The sequence below is a fragment of the Malaya genurostris genome, chromosome 2 (assembly GCF_030247185.1).
Source record: "Malaya genurostris strain Urasoe2022 chromosome 2, Malgen_1.1, whole genome shotgun sequence".
Classification (NCBI taxonomy): Eukaryota; Metazoa; Arthropoda; class Insecta; order Diptera; family Culicidae; genus Malaya; species Malaya genurostris.
This window is the reverse complement of record NC_080571.1, coordinates 351,543,039-351,563,094: the sequence shown is the minus strand read 5'-3', so window position 1 is coordinate 351,563,094 and position 20,056 is coordinate 351,543,039. Positions and strand designations below refer to the sequence as shown.

The following is a 20,056-nucleotide window of genomic DNA, read 5'->3' as shown; positions in this document are numbered from 1 at the left end:
ATCGTACCTTCCATAAATATCGTTATAGATTCTTCAATTACTATTAAATCGATGTTTTCTTTTACTCAATGCTTAAGAAAACTTATTTCCAAGGCGACAAGTGTGTTTCTGAACGAATAAGTAAAAAAAACTATCAATCTTTATTGCACTAAAAAAGTTTGTGCAAAATGAAAGCAAATGAAATGAAATGGGAGCGCTGAAAGTAAATTCAATAGACGGCACAGCTTGGGAAGAGGCATCATTGAGCGAACAATCGGTGTATTAAAGAATAGATTTCGATGCACACTAGGTGCCCGCCAATTGCATTATTCACCTTCAAAATCCTCTAAAATCATTAATGTTTGTTGTGCTTTACACAATATCTGCTTAACTTATCTTGACAATAGTTTACAGTAGGTTAAGTATTTTGTAGTAATGTGAAAATAGATTAAAACAAAAATAATCAAAGAATCAATCAGGCCCTTATTACCGGTATCACTACACGGTGAAAATCCATTGAAGTGAATTTTGGTCCTTATTACGGAAGCCGCTTCAGAGACAGAAGTAATTACTTGGATGAACTTGATGTCATTATGAACATCACGCCACCAACATTTTGTCGAAAAAATTTGTTTTTTCCACTACACTGATCACTTCACTATGCGTGATACTGGTAATAGGGAAAATCAAGTGATGTGAAATGTAAGTGAAGTGAATGTGAAAGTGGAAGTGAGAACGGTAATAAGGGCCTCAATTCGAATTTATTTCACATGACAGAATTTAACAAAAACAGGTTCAACTACTTCACACATGCACATGCATCAGGAATCAGGAATCAGAACAAATTGGCTCAAATGGCACGTTCCCCTTGATATTTGGAGATTTGTGCCTTGCCATCAATTTGTTTTTAGCATCATTTTCCCGATATATAAGAGGGAAGGATTGAAAGGAAATGGTAAGGGTTGGACTAGGAGGATGGGAAAAATTGACGACACAAAAACACATAAAAGCAGAAGTAAATTCTGCACCCCTAAGGGATGCCGAACAATCTGCTGAGGATCACATTTAGTTGAAGCAGAAGTAAATTCTGAACCTCTACGAGGTCCCGAACAGTCTGCTGTTAATAAAACCTCCAACCCCCGAGAGGATTTAGAGATCTTACAAAAGCGACACCATTCTGAACTCCCGGGAGAATGCAGAACGATTCGCAGTATGTACGAGCAGAAGTAAATTCGGCACCCCCTAAAGGATGCCAAACAATCTGCTAAACCCTATTTAAGGTGAATACAGAAGGGATTCATTCACTCCAGGAAGAACGATGAACCCTTCTGACTATAGCTCCTTACCACATTGGGTGAGAAACGAGAGAATATCCTTTTGCGGGACAGTTACATATCAGATGATATGAAGTACCATAATCGCATTTACACAAATCACACGAATAATACTCAGCACGTTGAATAGTAGCCCTGTGATAATTGAGTTTGCAATGTCCAGTCAGAGCTCTGACCAGAATACTGCAATGTTGCTTGGAGAAATGCAGTAGACACTTTGACATTTTCAGATTTAAATCTGGTAGAAATGCTTTTGTCTGAGCGCAAGTTTGCAAGCTGCGCCAGTAGCTGGCATGTTTGGATGCAGCCCAAGAACGAATCTTGTGCTTTATCCAACTAGTTGAAAGTGGTAAAGCTGGTTCAGGACCAACGAAATCATTCGTTGCATCAGCTCTAGTCAACTCATCAGCCCATTCATTTCCAGTAATACCAGAATGGCCGGGTACTCATAAGAAGTAAACAGCATTTGAAATGCTGAGGTCTTCAATTTGAGTTCTACATGCGATCACTAGATTCGACCGTGAGTCATTCGAACTGAGTGCTTTTAAGGCTGCCTGACTGTCGGAACAAAAATAAATTCGTTTACCACAGATCCTCTGCTGAAGTGCCGATTGTACTCCACACAGAATCGCGTAGATTTCTGCTTGGAACACAGTACAGTATCTACCAAGTGAATGAGACTGCTCCAGCCTCATTTCACGACAGTAGACACCAGCACCAGCACGACCATTCAACAGAGAACCGTCCGTATAACAAACTATGTGTTCATCAAATTGTCATTCCAGACAACCAGACAACCATTCCTCACGAAGAGGATAGCTCACATGGAATGTTTTGAAAGGAAAACTGCATGTGAGAGTTAGGTCACTAGGAGCGAGTAAATACTCATCCCATGTAACCATTTGAGACCACAAGCGAGTGTGGCTGGTAGCATAATCTAATGGGTTACTGTTCCAAAGCCCTGTAACCTTAAGACGGTATGCACAAGATAATGCTTCTTGTTTTAGGAACACATGTAGTGGTTTAATGCACAGTAGCGCCTCTAGAGCAGCAGTAGGAGTTGTCGTGAATGCTCCTGTCATCGCCATTAGGACCATCCTCTGGAGATGATTTAGCTTTGACTGAACTGTCGCGACTTCTCCTTTCTGCCACCATACAAGACATCCATATGCTAAAATTGGTCTAACAATAGTTGTGTAGATCCAATGAATGCAGCTGAGTTTGAGTCCCCATGATTTTCCAAAAGCTCGTCTGCATTGGCCGAAAGCTCTTTTAATCCTGAAATCAATGTGAGCAGACCAATTCAGTTTTGAGTCAAGAATAACCCCGACGTATTTAACTTGATCGACCACAGTGACCTCTGAACCAAGGAACTGCAACGGTCGAGCTCCTGTGATTATCCTACGATGAATGAAAAGCACCATTGATGTTTTGTTCGGATTTACAGATAATCCAACCTGACAACACCATTGTTCAACAGATCGCAGGGCTTGCTGCATTAAATCAAAGAGAGTGTTAATGCTTATACCGGTCATCAATATATGATAATCGTCGGCAAAACCATAAGTCGGAAATCCAAGGTTATTAAGTTTCGTTAACAAACCACCAGCGACTAGGTTCCATAAAAGTGGGGATAGTACACCACCTTGAGGATATCCACAGACACTTAGCTTTCTAATCTCTGCTTGCCGAAGCGATGAACAAAGAAGTCGATTGCTAAGCATTGCGTGTATCCAATTTGTGATACTTGAAGGTATGCCATGACCACGGGCTGCTTCCAGAATTGAATTGAAAGACACGTTATCAAAGGCACCTTCAATATCTAGGAAAACTCCCAAGCAAGATTGCTTTAGTGAGAAAGCTTTTTCAATGTTGTACACAACATCATGTAACAGGGTTGTAGTGGACTTTCCACGCTGGTAAGCATGTTGCATTCCATGTAGCGGTTGCACGCCCAGACTAACATTCCTGATATAGTGATCGACTATGCGTTCCACTGTTTTAAGAAGAAATGAGCTAAGACTGATAGGCCTGAAACTCTTCGCTTCCTAATGAGTGTCGCGACCGCCTTTGGGAATAAATTTGACAATTATTTCCTGCCAGGCTCTTGGAATATATCCAGTCGCAAGACTAAAAGTAAGTATTTTCTTCAGAACATGTTTGAAATGTTCATACCCTTTCTGCAGTAACACTGGGAAAACTCCATCCTTTCCAGGAGATTTGTACGGAGCAAAACTCTCAACTGCCCATTTGACCGATTCAATCGTCACAACGCTTCGAGCAAGGGCCCAAGAATCGTAACTACCTGAAAAAGTCTCGGGAAGAGCTGTCGGTGATGGATCCATACATCCTGGAAAGTGAGTGTTAAAAAGATAGTGAAGTACATCACCTTCATCAGACAAGTGTTCACCATCTGAAGTTCTTAAGAAACTGACATTAAAGTCCTTAGACTTCGAAAGTAACTTATTTAATCTGCTAGCCTCGTTGAGACTAGAGACATTTGTGCAGAGGCTTTTCCAACCACTTCGCTCAGACGATCGAAGAGCATTTTTGTAAGCCCTTCGAGCCAACACGAATGCCTCCGACCCATTTCTGCGACGGTGGTTCCAAGCTCTTCTGCATAGTTTCCTTAGTCTAGCAAGTACAGCATCAATCATGTTCGAATGAAATTTCTCTTGCTGTTCTACTTGCTTTTCTAACAAGTTCAAACTTTTCATTACTTGTCTCTTTTTTGGTCTTGATAACAGGGGGTCTTCATCTGAACGATTTTCGATTGTTTCCAAATTGCAATTTTCCATAGCATCATTATTTTCGTCTGATGCCATTGGTATTCCAAAGGAAACCGCATCCTTAACACCTTCGATCGCAGCTGTTAGTCCGACCAAATAAATTACTTTTTCTTCCAGCGCTGTAAACTCAATAATTTTACTTTTGCCACCTCCTGTAGATGGCTTTTTGTTGTGTGCCATTTTCCTTTTGAGATTTGATTTCCAGTCAAACCATACCTAGAATTGATGATTTCAATTAAATAAAAATATTGCTATAGTTTTGATACTTTTTTAATAGTTTTTACTTTTTTCCAGCCAGCATAATCTTTCATAGGTGGACCAAGACTGTTTAAATCTGTGGCAAGATTCTCCCAAAATGGCTTAACATCAAACTTCGCAAAGCCTTTGGCAATATCTAGCTGATCACTCAATGCGTCCACGAGCTTATCATACTGCCTTTAATTGGTGCTTTGTGTTTTGTATCTTTTTTCCCTAAGAAAAGTTATTTCAATTTACAAATTTAGAAATAGAATGCAAACAATACTTACATCGGAAAGGAAAGCTAAACGGAATTAAACTGTTTTTTTATACACGCTATCAAGCATACGAACGACCTATTCGCAACATTTACCTGACGAATCGAATGCACTGCATCAAATCTATTATGAAATATCACCATGTGCACAATAATTGCAATCATTTGTTGAAAGTGAAGCATTGGTAAAATTTACTATCATTGTACTATGATATAATGAAATTTACCATGTGCATGTGTCTGAATGGGCATGGTAGAAGTGACAGAAATTATCCGCGATAAACCTGTTATGTTGTCTGCAAAAATTCATTGATATACTCTTGGTAACTCTCCAAAATATCAACGATTACTATGGTCTTCGTTTCAGTGGAGCGTTTAGTTTACAGAATTAATGAAAGGAATGACATTTGTATATATCAGTGCCGTAGCACAACAGTAGCGGTAAACTGAGCAATGATTGCCATCCCAACATTTTGGACCTCTTATTAATTTTTCAAAAATCAGAATAATGTCTATTCAGGAAGTTTTCGGACCAAACTAATTACCAATCACATTCTCCAATGAAGCGGAAAGCATTCCAATAATATTTTCTGGTTTCAACTGTACTGCGTCTTACAATAAATGGTTTCGATTGTAACGAAGAAACAACTTTACAACAAAATCGTACGGCAATACAAAAAAAAAAACTTCATAAATAATAATACACAAAGAAAAAGCATCCTATCGAATAAATGCGACAGCAAAATGTTTGCGTGTTTCTGTGCCAGTGCTGGTGTGCATTTTGTTCGATTGCAACTATTCTTAATAAGGCATACTTTTGCTCTCTATCCTATTTAATAAGTGTAGGGATGCGTGGTATTGTTTTCAGTTACCCCTCTCATATCAATGCATTCTAAAAATCTAAGCGAACTAGTATTCTATCGGTCTAAAATCCCGCGGTTTGCGCGAATATTTGAGTCCGAGGGTTCCACTGATCTCATCGATGACGGACAACGCATAGTCCAGCTGTTCTTTGGTGTGCGATGCCGACAGACAGAACCGGATGCGACCCTCCATTATTGGCGTGGCAGGGAATCCAACTCCGACGACGGCAATATTCCGTGCAGTAAGTGTCCGGACTACGGCCCTGCGGATCGATAGATAATATACCTTTTGGATATTTCTCAAACATGTGAAAAGGCTTCTAGGAACTTACCCAATTTTGGAGAAAAGATACACCAACATCGGTACTACGGGAGAGTCTTCATGACCGTAAGTGATGACTCCGATTTGAGCAAGGCGCTTTCTGAAATATCTGGTATTCCTCGCAAGCTGATCGATGCGATTCATACCCTCGTTGGTGCCGTCTAAGCCCATGATTATTTTCATTGAAGTAATAATCTGCTGCGTCACCGGTGGTGACATCGAGCTGGCATAACAGTGAGCGTGACTGTTTACCCTTAGGAAATTAATTAGTTTCTAAAAGTAAAAAAAAAATCAGAACCTTCAAAAGAATATTTCGGATCATAGCCCTTCGTTACCTTATTTCCTGCGATGTAGCCACCCGCAGATCCAAAACTTTTGGTGAAAGTTCCCATTAAAATATCAACATCGTTCGGATCGACACCGTAGAAATCGAGAACACCACGTCCAGTTGGACCCGTGGCCCCAATACTATGTGCCTCATCCAGGTAGATGTAGGCTTTGTACTTTTTCTTCAGTGTCACGATTTCTTGCAGTTTAACGATCGATCCCTCCATACTGAATACTCCCTCGACGATGATCAGAATTTTCTTCCATGGTTTGCCGGTTTTCGGCTGCCCATGGACAATCGCATCCGACAGGACCCTCTCCAGATCCAGCATACTGTTGTGGTTGAACACTTTGATAGCGGCCCCAGACAACCGCAGGCCCAGGATGATCGAGGCGTGATTTTTCTCATCGCTAACCACCAGACAACCGGGCGTGATCAGGGTTGGAATGTTGAGCGAGTTGGTGGCGAATCCCATTCCGAACACGATGGCATCTTCAACACCCAGAAACTTGGCCGTCAGCTGTTCCAGTTCTGCGTGCAGCGGGTTGGTGCCTGGAAGTGAACCGTAACGTCAACTACGCGCAATTTCAAACTCTCAGCTTTATTCTATAGTGTAAAAACGGAGAGCGCAGTAGGCGAGAAAATTCTTGTTTTTTTTAATGTTGTAAATAGTGACGTTTTCATATGGTAACGTGGTAACAGTTTTAGTGTCTTCAAACAAACAGTTTTGACAAAATTGTGATAGCGAATAGTTCTTGAAATTTGCCGAAGCTACCAAAGCGATGAGTACCTTCTGATGAAATCAGCGGATTGATGTTCAGCATCATCGAGAAAAATTAAACTACAATTCGCATGCTTCTTGTGTTAGCAAGTGTGAGCCACCCGCCTGCTATGGAAGCTGGTTCCTGAACCAACGTATTTTGTTTTGGTGGCGTTGTTGTCAACAATATGTTAAGCAACGTTCATACCATTTTGATGCGCACAGGAAATAGTTGTCGAAACTCGGTCTTATACTGAAAATCATAAAATTTTCAATACGGAGCAGAGTAATCAAAAGTCGAAGAATTTTTATCGGCCACCGTTCGGTAAGATTATGTTAATGTCTAGTATATGTTGTAAAAAAAGAGTGTTATTGATTTAGATTGAAAATAAATAATGATTTGCTCCCTCAGAAGGATATTTCACTATAATCCAGACTACTTTCATCCTGCGCCCTGGGAGCAATTATATGAGCACCTTTTTCAATTGTATTATTATTTATTTTGCACCCTTCAGGTTACTTGAATCAGTCATTATCAAAATTTCCAAAAATAATTTTTTTCGGTTGCAGTTTCAAGAGTTGGTTAGTCACTGACTAACTGTGACTAACTGCAACTACAGCACTGGCGTCTGTTCCAATCATCTGAGATCTGAGAGAAAATCAAAAGTAGATTATGCCAGATGATTATTATGTTTTTGCTGCTGGTATAAATGTTACGTTATACCTGGAGTAACAAAACGGACTTAGTGGTGTAATAAAGCCTTTATCTTGCCATTTATATAGTAGTCTCATTAAAACATTTATTAGATTCTATCGTCGGCCATTAGTATTGTGAGGTTATCTAATAACCGAACACATCGAAACCTCCAATTACGAACTAACCAGGGGGTTCGTAAATCCAACTGGTTCGTAAAAGAAGTTTATGGTATTTAGATTTTGGTTCGTAAAAGAAGTTTTGTGTAATGAATGTGGAAACACTCAATCATATTGCTATTTTCGGAACGGATGTGAAGAGTAGCAAAAACCTCTTTTTACGAAGTAAGTTCATAATAAAAACGTGTTTAATCCACCTAGCAGTGAGATGATACCTTTTTTTATCGATCCGCATTGTGTGTTTTTTGCATGAATATTCTTCGGTGTTTTTGTTCTCATGACATTATTTTAATGGTCGTCGTTTTAAACGGCAGATTAAGATCTTAATCACTTATCACCCTGTAATGTAGAAAGTGCAAATCGAATCGAATTTGAACCTAAACGTGTGATAATCGTTTCAACATTCCATGATATGTCAAAGTAAGTTCCACTTTAGAGTATACGGTTATTTAAGGTACTTCCAGACCCGGTATTCAGGAACCAGCATAACCCAAACCGATTCGTATGGCCATGAATTGACTTGGCGAATAAATTGCAATAGTTTTGATTCCAACTTTAAAGCTTTTCGGGAGTGTCATCTTCTATGTCGGTTTGAATTTTAAAAATTCATCACCCTATAATTCCAGAATCGGAAGTCAGAATTGGATAAAATTAATGCTTTTTGTCTTTGTCGATTTGGCTTTTTTTGATAAAACGATTGAGCTTTGAGAAACGATTCGATACTGGAACCGGAATTCGAAAATCGGTGTAGCCGAAGTCAGATAAATTTACCTGAGGATCTGTATAATTTACATTTGTTTCAAAATGTTTGAAAATCAGTGTAGACATCCTTGAGAAATTGTAGTGCGAATTAAATTTTTGGGTACCTTCCGAATCGAAAACTCTGAAATAAGTTAATTTGGTTATCGACTATCCAAATCTGCCAACCCGATAAACCTGATTAATTTATGTGAAATAAACATTTTTATACTAAACACCCTGTATCTCTGAAACCGAAAGTTGGATCTGACTGAAGAGCAAGATGTTTGATAGGATCTTAAGAACTTTCATTTAAATCTTAGATCGATTCAGCCATCTACGAGAAAAATGAGTTACACAATTTAAAATTCGCTTCACATATCATCCTGTAGTTCTGGAACCAGAGGTCGGAACCAAACATAATTCAGGAACCTTGTTTGGAAGCATACCTTATGATAAAAAAAGAACCGGAATTTTCATCTTAAAATTCCCGCGCTTGTCCAATCGGTAAACTTTTATTCTCTCAACATAGGCAACACTTTTATACACATTCTGTCAAATTTTGACGCATATCGTACGATTAGTTTTTGTTTGGTGGCTATACAAAGAAGTTGAAAAATTTTCGTGTGGCGATTTTTATAATGGATGAAAATTTATAACAACGTGCGTGCATCAAATTTTGTGTTGCAAATGGATTTAAGTGTTCCGAAACGTTGAAAATGTTAGAAAAGACCTTTGGTGAATCGTGTCTAGGAAAAACACAGGCATACGAGTGGTATAAACGCTTCAAAGGTGGTTATGCTGACTGTTTTTTTTTTTCAATATTCGTGGTGTGGTGCACTATGAATTCCTTCCGGACGTTCAAACGGTTAATAAGGAATATTATTTGGCCGTTATGCGTCGTTTGCGTGAGGCCATTCGCAAAAAAGCCCAGACTTATGGAAGGAAACTCATGGATTTTACACCACGATAATGCGCCGGCTCACACAACGTTGGTTGTGTAACAGTTTTTGGCCAAAAACTCAACCAATATCATAAACCAAGCACCGTACTCTCCAGATATGGCCCCGTGTGAGTTTTTCCTCTTCCCCAGACTCAAATTGCCTTTGCAGGGAACGCGTTTTGAGACCATAGAGACCATAAAAGAGAATTCGCTGCGTGAACTAAAGGCCATACCTTCGGCGGCCTATAAAACTTGAATGGAAAATTGGATCAAGCGTTGGCATGCATGTATTGCCGTAGGAGGAAAGTACTTTGAAGGCGATAATCAAAAAATTTTTTTAAAAATTGAAATTTTGCGTTTTTACCTTTTTTTTATATATATAAAAAATAGGTATAGAATTCGCTCAAACTTTAGAAAAATGTCCTATACCAATCGATTGTCCTATACCAATCGATTCAGCTCGACGAACTGAGCAAATGTCTGTGTGTGTGTGTGTGTGTGTGTGTGTGTGTGTGTGTGTGTGTGTGTGTGTGTGTGTGTGTGTGTGTGTGTGTGTGTGTGTGTGTGTGTGTGTGTGTGTGTGTGTGTGTGTGTGTGTGTGTGTGTGTGTGTGTGTGTGTGTTGTCAACAAAGAGGTCGAGATCTCAGAGATGGCTGGACCGATTTTGATAAAACTAGCCGCAAATGAAAGGTCTCTTCGTCACCCAGAACGCTATTGAATGGTTTTGAGATCGGATGTTTACTTTTTGAGTTATACGAAGTTTTATGTCAAAATTGAAAACAGAATATATTTTCAGACTTAGATTTTGCACGGTAATAGCTATCCAACAAGCCGTAGATTGTTAAAATCCGTCCATTTTTAACGGAGATATCGATATTTTTGTGCAAGGCTTATTCCAGTAGTAGGAGTTTTGAGCGCTGTATGAAAAAGCAATGCTTGGGAGCAACGGAAAACACGATTTTTTATACTGTAACATACAATTGTTTCTAAGTACCAAAAAGACTGTGTACAGCATTTATTTTCATGACATTTTGCTTCGAACCGATTTTAGCACGGTTTGTTTTTGGCAACATAATCGTACGAATATGACATATGTAAACCAGATGATGGCAGCATTTTCAAGTTGAAAGTAATTCCATAATTATATTTATTTAAACTACTTAAAGCAATAAATGCTGGAAGAACTTAGCACCCATATACCATTCGAATCAGTTCGCCGAGATCAGCAAATGCGTGTGTGACAAATAATTTCACTCAATTTTCTCGGAGATGACTTAACCGTTTTCTACACGGAAAGACCGAAATTAGCATTTTGGCGAAAAAATTAGTTGATTTTCTGATTTTAGTTAGTTATTTTTTGAGACAACTAAAAAAATCTTACTTTTGCTAATTTAGATTTTTTAATTCTAATTTTCTTAATAATAATAAAATATTTGTTGAAATGGCTATTTTTTTAGTTGAATTCACCAATTAAACGTGCTGTCATTTCTTAGCTAAGGCACGCTTCATATCCATTCAACTAATTTTTTAGTTGAATTAGAGAAATAAAACGTTGTTTTCAACCAACATAAATGGTTGAATTGGTTTCTGCAATTAGCAGCTATATGGCGCTCGTTAACACGTTAATGACTACTAGCCACTAGATGGCACACTACTACCGAAAAAAATTTCAGTCGCGGTTATCTTTTCTATATTTGCAGGTATAAATACGATGTTGTATTGGAGAAAAAGACATAAGCGAAACGTAAACTTCTTTTTGAAAATTTTACTTCTAAATCGCTGTTTTCTTCATTCGACTTCGCGAAATCGACTCTCTCATTGAAAACTTTGAGCACTCGGAAAACAAAAACCGAATACAAGTAGTACACCGGACGGCGTAGCCCGGAATGAGAAGATACAAAAAAACATCATTTGACGTGTACAATTAGAGTGCAACATTCGAAACTCACTTCACTGTTTCGCGTAAAAACATTATTACCCACAATCGCTTTAACTGCGCACAAATTCTGAATAAATACACTTTCCACTAACAGTTTACGTCAATTTTTCATATCGATTTAGAAAATTATATAGGGATATATCGTAGCACATGCGAAAAATATCTAAACAATTTGCGAGCAGTTTCAACAAGACTGTCCCTTTTAGCTTTTTAATGGATTGTTTTGCTTTGACATTGCTGTCCTTCAGTAATGACGGTGATAGATAAATAGAATCAAAGTTTCTGATTTTGATAACGAAATTAGTTGTCAATGAGAATTTCGTGTTGGATTGAAATATTGCTGGTTTGTGTCCAAAATATTCGCCAACTAAACACTTTCTCTAAAAATAAGAGTTTTTTTCAGCACAGTAAATTCTAAATTTTAACTAATTTTATAGTTATTTTGGAAATTTTGTTGTTAAAATCAACTAATTCATAAACAGTAATACGAATTAGGCGCAGAGCTAATTTCGGTCGTTCCGTGTACAAACTCAGATTCATATGAAAAGTTGTATATTCCCAAACAAGGTTCCTGAATTATGTTTGGTTCCCACCCCTGGTTTCGGAACTACAGGATGATATGTGAAACGAAATTAAAACTGTGTAACTCATTTTTCTCGTAGATAAACCATCTAAGATTCAAATGAAAGGTCTCAAGATCCTATAACACATCTTGTTTTTAGTCAGATCCAACTTTCCGATCCCAACAATTTTATTCGCACTACGATTTCTCAAAGATGTCTACACTGATTTTCAAACACTTTGAATTAAATGTAAACATTTCAGCTCCTCAGGTTAATTTAATTGACTTCGGCTACACCGATTTTCGAATTGCGGTTACAGTATTGAATCGATCCTCACTATTGCAATTTATTCGTCATATTTATTTATGTTCATACGAATCTTTGCGGGTTATGCTGGTTGCTGAATACCGGCTCTGGAAGTACCGCACGGAACGACCGAAATCAGCATTTTCGCGAAAAATTTAGTTGATTTGCTGATTTTAGTTAGTTATTTTTTGAGACAACTAAAAAAATCTTATTTTTGCTAATTTAGATTTTTTATTCTCATTTCCTTAATAATAATAAAGTATTTGTTGAATTGACTATTTTTTTAGTTGAATTCACTAATTAAACGTGCTGTCATTTCTTAGCTAAGGCACATTTCATTTCCATTCAACTAATTTTTTAGTTGAATTAAAGAAATAAAATGTTGTTTTCAACCAATATGAATGGTTGAATTGGCTTCTGCAATCTGCAGCTATATGGCGCCCTGTCACCGAAACGGTAACACCGTAATGACTACTAGCCACTAGATGGCACACTACTGCCGAAAAAAATTCAGACGCGGTTGTCTTTTCTATATTGGCAGGTATAAATACGATGTTGTATTGGAGAAAAAGACATGAACGAAACATAAACATCTTTTTGAATTTTTTTCTTCTAAGTCACTGTTTTCTTCATTCTCACTGAAAACTTTGAGCACTCGGAAAACAAAAACCGAATACAAGTAGTACACCGGACGGCGCAGCTCGGAAGGTTTGAAGATACAAAAAAACTTCATCACAATTAGAGTGAAACATTCGAAATTCACTTCACTGTTCCGCGTAAAAACATTATTACGCACAATCGCTTCAAGTGCGCACAAATTCTGAATAAATACGATTTCCACTAACAGTTTACGACATTTTTACATATCGGTTTAGAAATTTAAATAAAGATATATCGAACACATGCGAAAAACATCAAAACAATTTTCAAGCAGTTTCAATAAGACTGTTCTTTTTAGTTTTTTAATGGATTGTTTTGCTTTGACACTTCTCATGAGTTTTTGACTAATAAACTTGTTAATAATACCCATTTCAGTTTTGTTTTCTTTGTGCTGTCCTTCAGTAATGATGGTGATAGATAAATAGAAACAAATTTTCTGATTTTAATAACAAAATTAGTTGTCAATGAGAATTTCGTGTTGGATTGAAATATTGCTGGTTTGTGTCCAGGATATTCACCAACTAAACACATTCTCTAAAAATAAGAGTTTTTTCAGCAAAGTAAATCCTCAATTTTAGCTAATTTTATAGTTATTTTGGAAATTTTGTTATTAAAATCAACTAATTCAAAAACAGTAATACGAATTAGGCGCAGAGCTAATTTCGGTCGTTCCGTGCGTGAATAATGGCGAAAAACTCTAAAGTGGAACTAACTTCAACATCTCATGGAATGTTCAATCGATTGTCACAAGCTTAGAATAAATTTCGATCCGATTTACGATTGAAATCTCAAATTGCCGGCTAAAACGACGATCATTAAAATAATGTGATGAGAACCAAAAAACACCGATGAATATTCATGTAAAAAAACACATGCGGATTGATAAAAAAAAAGGTATCATCTCACTGCTAGGTGGATTAAGCACGTTTTTAATAAAATTCCGGTTTTTTATTATCATAAGGTACGACTTTTCATAGGAATCTGAGTTTGTAGAAAACGGTTGAGTCATCTCCGAAAAAAATTGAGTGAAATTATTTATCACACACGCATTTCTAATCTCGACGAACTGATTCGAATGGTATATGGGTGTTATGTTCTTCTAGCATTTATTGCTTAAGTAGTTTAAAACAATATAATTATGGAATTATTTTCTACTCGAAAATTCTGCCATCATCTGGTTTACATATTTCATATTCGAACGATTATGTTGCCAAAAACGAACCGTGCTAAAATTGGTCGGACGCAAAATGTCATAAGGAAGGATGCTTTACACCAGGGGTTCCCAAAGTAGTCGATATAGACCCCTTGGTGTCAATAACCTTTTTGCGGGGGTCGACGTAAACGTAAACTTACTATGGGGATCGACGAGGTCTAGAAATCGACCCCCTATTGCGTGATATAGGTTGTTATTTGAAATATTCATGCAAAAAAGTTGTGTTTATTTGATCATCCGTAGAAATTGGTTAGTATTTTACATCAATATTAAAAAAGCAAGAAATTGAATTTTCAAAGGGATTTGTTGATGGGGGTCTGAGGCCTAAGTTAATTTTAGTAAAGGCATGACCCAATATAGTTTGGGAACCCTTGCTTTACACAGTCTTTTTGGTACTTAGAAACAATTGTATGTAACAGCATAAAAATCGTGTTTCACGTTGCTCCCAAGCATTGCACAGCAGAAATGGCATTTCACTAGAGTGATACACCAGGGCGTAGGTTTCAATTAAACACTGCGGATACATTTGCTCCGCTCCACACAAAGAGGAAAGCGCACTTCTTCTCAGTGTCCAGACAGACAGACTTTGAGTGCGTGCCTGTGTTGAAAGAAGCTGGTGTGAGAGAATAACATTCTCTTCGCACGAATCGCTCTCACGTGCTCTCGCCTAAATACATCCAAGTGATCACTGGCGCGTGATGGTGAGCGAACACTTCTGTGAACTTTAATTAATAGAGAGTAAATCTGGTCTTGCTATGAAAAATTTGCAATGAAAACTGAAAATTTAACGATAAATTGTTTTATTTTGCTGATTTTGCGATTAGAAGAACCCACACTGGCCGTACGAAACGTTTTGGTGGCTATTTTACCCCAATTTCTCCATTTCATGAGATCCTTACTGTAAATTGTCCTTAAATCTTGGTAAAACTTCTTTCAAGTTGGCTAAATCTAGCTTTTCTTATGTAAAAAAAAGTCTGGAGAATCAAATGGAAGAACCCACACTGGCCGCACGAAACGTTCTCGTGATCATTTTACCGAGATTTAAGGACGATTTACAATAAGATATCATGAAATGGAGAAATGGGGTAAAATAGTCACCAGAACGTTTCGTGCAGCCAGTGTGGGTTTTTCCATTCGATTCTCCAGACTTTTTTACATAATATAAGATAGTTTTCGTATGCTTTCAATAAGTTTTACCATGATTTAAGACACTTGTAGAAAGAAGTCTTTTCTTACTTATTAGAGAATGCAGGTTAGACAAGAAAAACTGATTTTTGTCACGAATGCGACTTACTTTACTATCGTGTGCCTTTCCAAATTTACCCTTCAAAAATTCATCACGCTTGCTTGCCTTCTTCGCACTCGGACGATGGTTACGAGGTAGTCTCAGTTGCCTTTAATCACCAGCAGTGAAAAAGTACGGGTGTGTAATGTCAGAGACATAACTGGATGTCGTGAAGACGAATAAAACTGACACAATTCCTTTACACTTTCGAATTCGAATTGATAGTTGATCGATTGTGTGAATTGCGAAACTTTCGATATTTAGCGCAGTTCGGAACATTTTTCTCGAACGATTTTCGCACAGCGAAAAGTGCACGAAGCAGATCAAATTATTTTGGATTTTCACTAAACTGATGATTTTTAACCTCAATTTGCAAAGAAGTAATCTTAATAGTTCTTTAGATCACATTTAGAGCCATTAGAACGGCTGATTTTATATAATGTTATCCACTTTTAGTTTTTCGTTTTCTTTCTCTCCTTTGCAAACGACCAGCAGCTCTGTTGTATGATGCAATCGCTCTTGCTTGAGTTGAAACTAGCTTTGCGTACAAGCTCGCAGTGCCAAATGATGCGAAACTGGTTTAATGCGTCTTCTCGCCTGGACGAGCGGAAAGCAAATGAGAACTACGACCTGAGCGCTTGCGGTTTTTTAACCTGCGCTCTCCGATGCTGCTGTTTGAATGCGTCTTCTCGCCCCGACATCTGCTTCCATCCAACGCACAAGAAGAAATGATCGATTTTCGACCACGGTTCCCCTTTTATAACGTTCAGTTAAAGATATGTGCCTGACTACCTCAAAATCGTCGTCCTTGCGCAAAAAACTCAAGCAAAAGTAGTTTTACGCGTTGTTTTAAAATTATCAGAAAACCTAATTCTTGGTTATCTCACACTGTTCAAAATATTATCCTAAATTCCTGTTCATATTTTTGATGGAATGGTGAAAGAATCATGTTGCTGCCATCAATGCAAGTCGAGATATTCACGATTAAGTTCTGCCCATTCTTCCATATGGCTAATTTTGAAAAGGCGCCCCATAGTAAAGTAAGTCGTATTCACGACAAAACAGACCGTCTGCGAGGTAAAAAGCCTCATTTGAATTAGATTCGAGAACTGAATTCTATAACTGAATTTTGGGACTGAAATCAAAACCTGGATTCTGAACTTAATTTAAGGTTTAGAATTTCGTTTTAAAATTCAGTTTCAAAATTCTAGATTTCAGAACTCGATTTTTGGAACAGCAATCAGGAATCAGAACTACACTGAAGTCTTTTTTATGCGAGTTTACGTACCGCATAAAAAAACCGCATAACTCCGAAACTTCGCATAAAAAAGTCTCAAAAAAAAACTCATAAAAAAGACCGCATGAAAAAGACCTTAGTGTAATTGGCTCACGTGGCACGTTCCCTCAATTACCTGGCATCAGCTTCAATTTGAGTTCGAAATTTGTATCCAGAATTCTGATTCAGCAATTCAACTTCAAAGTTCTGGAAAAATGTTGAAGATATGAATTCTAGATCTGAATTCACTTCCTGAATTCAGTTTCAGAATTTGATTTCAAAATTCACTATCAGAATTCAGGGGGGGAATCCGAGCATTCCACTCCCCCTCCCTTCTCTCGGCGGCCCTGAATTTTGTAACTAAATTCGGAGCCAATCCCAGGTTCCGAACTTTAGTATTAAATTTAGTTCCAGTTCCTGAATGTCCAGAATTCAAGGTTCTGTTGCAGATGAATAAATGGTAGCAAAAATTACTCGAATATTCCCTAGGAACTAAACGAAAAGTTTTTCCGCTGAGAACGTAAATCTACTACAAATTAAACAACTGTATCATTGTTTTTTTTTGTATTGCACAAATGTGTATCATTTGTTCAGCGAGTCTTGTAGAGAAAATGTCTGTCCTCAAAAAGCCATATTTAAGTAAATACACCGTTACAATTCTAGAAGCGAATACGAACGATTATTGATTTTCGGAAATGTTCCAGTTATGCATTTGACATTACCCACCCGCCCTTTTTCATCGAAACAAATGAGCTTTGTTAAGGGAGGGTAGGGTCTAAATTATGAAAGAAATCCCCATTTTTGCTAATTTTTTTCAGAACTTTCGTTCAACAAAATAAATTCAAATGTTTTGTATGATAAAAAGCATCATTCGAACAACATTTTGTAATTTTTTCGTGGAAAAATATTGAGAAATAAGTCTGTGAAGAGGTATTTTTGAGAACGTTTCTTAAAAATCATAATTTGCGGTGTCCACTGTATCTCAGCGCAAACTAATCAGAAGTGAACAAATGAACGCAGCATAGTTAGAGTAGAAGGTTTTCTAGACCCCAACGTTTCTGTTTGATTTTTTTCATTTTTTTTCGATTTTTGGTGGTTGTTCAAAGTGAAAACTACCATTTTTCACAAAAAAAATCCGCCATTTTGTAGCTGTAAAACCTCCCCAAAGTTACAAACAACGAAAAGAAAAATGTTGGAGTCTGGATTTTGATACGTAGAAAGTGTGTGCAACGTTTGAAAAAAATTGGTTGCAGTAGTTTTTGAATGACGATTGACACGGACTTTCAAAATCTGCCTTCGAGAAAAACGCGTTTAAAGTTTTTTGTCCATAAAATCAATGGAAATAATTCATTACTCAAGGGAGCCCGTAACACTTTCGAAAAATCTTTTTTTTTATTTTATAAATTGTTATAATGAATCATTGAAGAATGTTTTGAATGTGCCAAGCTCTCACTTCTTTGCAGTATGAGATAAGCAAAGATAAAGGCCCATAACTTGCTGAGTTTTGTTCCGATAGGCTTGAAAATTTCACAGAATATTCTTGAAATGTTTTAATTTCAAAAAATAAAAAGAAAATTATAAATGAATTTTCAAAAGTGTTAGATCCTACCCGCCTCTTAAGTAAGACACTTTAGAAACAGTTCGCGCATGATTGGAAAGTTTTTCTATGCCATTCATAACATCCCACCTACACCGAAGTGTTACGATAAACGAATGAAACAGCAGTCAACCGGCAGCTCCCCTTAACAAGAAACAACAATCTCAGATTTCATTAAATCGTTGAAACGGTGCATTAGAATTTATTTCAATAAATTCCACACTGGTAAAATGCTTGCATTGGTTTTATTTATTTTTTTTCGATCGAACAAATCGACTTCAAATCGTTTCGAAACAACCAACAATTCAAAAAAATGCGGAACAACTTGTAAGTAAATAAACCGATTATGCAAGCTTCGCTGAATCAGCAAATGTAGCTGATAACGGATACGTCATATTCAAGATGTCAATTAAGTATAGTACCCACGCGATGGACGGTTATCAGTGCAGTCGAGTAATTAGTCGCTCAATCTCAAGGTTACATTTTTGTTTTACGGATTGACATCCATGAAAACCTGTTCGTTACTACGATCACAGTAGGCCACTCTGCTATTACTCATAAATTAATCACACCTAGCAGTATTTTTTTTGTTGAGCATCACGCCTGCTTTGCTCATTTGCGTGGCGTGCGCATTATCAAAACACTGTCCGATGGAAAAGAGATACATTACCGATTTCCCGTCGTGAACTGCATGCCGCCAGTCCATAGGCTTTGATGGATGCTTCAGCCTCGTCTGCGCATGGGCCTTCGTTTTGAGCGAAGCCAAGATAGTTGTACGAACCAAGATTCAAACATCTCGTTTCGGTCCCAGTGAACCTAAAATGATGTATGATTGTTACTCGAATGTCACAAAAAAAACAAAAGCGTCTCAATAAACACTCACTCAAAAGACCACCCATAATCTTTGGTTATTCTATCCTTTAAAGTGACCTCCGCGCCAGGTACACTGCATATTGGCCTGTTCCAGCAATCCTTCACTCGCCTGTACACGTACCTCAGATAGAACTTCTCAAAAGCGTCGTACAGCGGAACGTAGCCCTGTGAAACAGAACGGCGAAAACAACAAGGGTCTCATTGGTCGCATTGTTGGCCAATCGATACTCACATCACGATGCTTCTCAGTTGCCACTTTTGGAGTGAAGAAGAACTGATTTATGTAACCGAGTATCATGAGCAGATAAAATCCCAGGTAGGTGAAACAGGCAGTATGGAGTGGCACCTGCTCGTACGATGATTTTGACTTGGATTCTTTGACCCAATCATTTTTTGCAGTCCCTTCGAAGTGCTGATGTTTGCTAAAACCATTCTATGCACGCGCGACGAATCAGTGAAAAAGACACGAAAAGAGAGAAGCCATTTAGTTAACGAACATGGAAGAAGATATTAATTACGTGAAGGGGTGTGTTTGTGTTAACTAAAATACTGGAGACACATTCCACGGCTTCATTGCCTAAAACACATATCAGTGGTATGAGGTGATACAGTTATCAGCTCATGATTCACCTGCCGAATTGTTGCAAAATTCGCTACTCACCGGGATCTTTCCGTTTGTCTGCTGATGGTCTGGAAACCGGTACCGCACGGCACTGTGCCCATTGGCAGTCCCATTCTGCAAGGTGTGGCCGTTTTCCGTCGATTTTGACATACTCTTGAGGAGCACAGTGCTTGTCCCGTGTTTCGGTTTTGCCCGCAGGAAAGCAAACTTTCGAATATCACTGCACCACTTTTCACTGCCACACCACTCGCGCACCACTGATCTAAAAAATCGATATA

The 20,056-nt window shown here is 37.9% G+C and overlaps 1 protein-coding gene across 1 annotated transcript; it reads right to left on the bottom strand.

Moving 5' to 3' along the window:
* Positions 1-5,169: 5,169 nt before the first annotated feature.
* Positions 5,170-20,056, bottom strand: LOC131432140 (serine palmitoyltransferase 2). Its single transcript, XM_058598248.1, has 7 exons — positions 19,818-20,056; positions 19,389-19,589; positions 19,167-19,321; positions 18,954-19,099; positions 6,137-6,681; positions 5,812-6,074; positions 5,170-5,742 (listed from the first exon to the last, which is right to left on the bottom strand). Exons 1-7 carry the CDS (start codon positions 19,926-19,928, stop codon positions 5,526-5,528), a joined length of 1,638 nt encoding a protein of 545 aa, XP_058454231.1. The 5' UTR covers positions 19,929-20,056; the 3' UTR covers positions 5,170-5,525.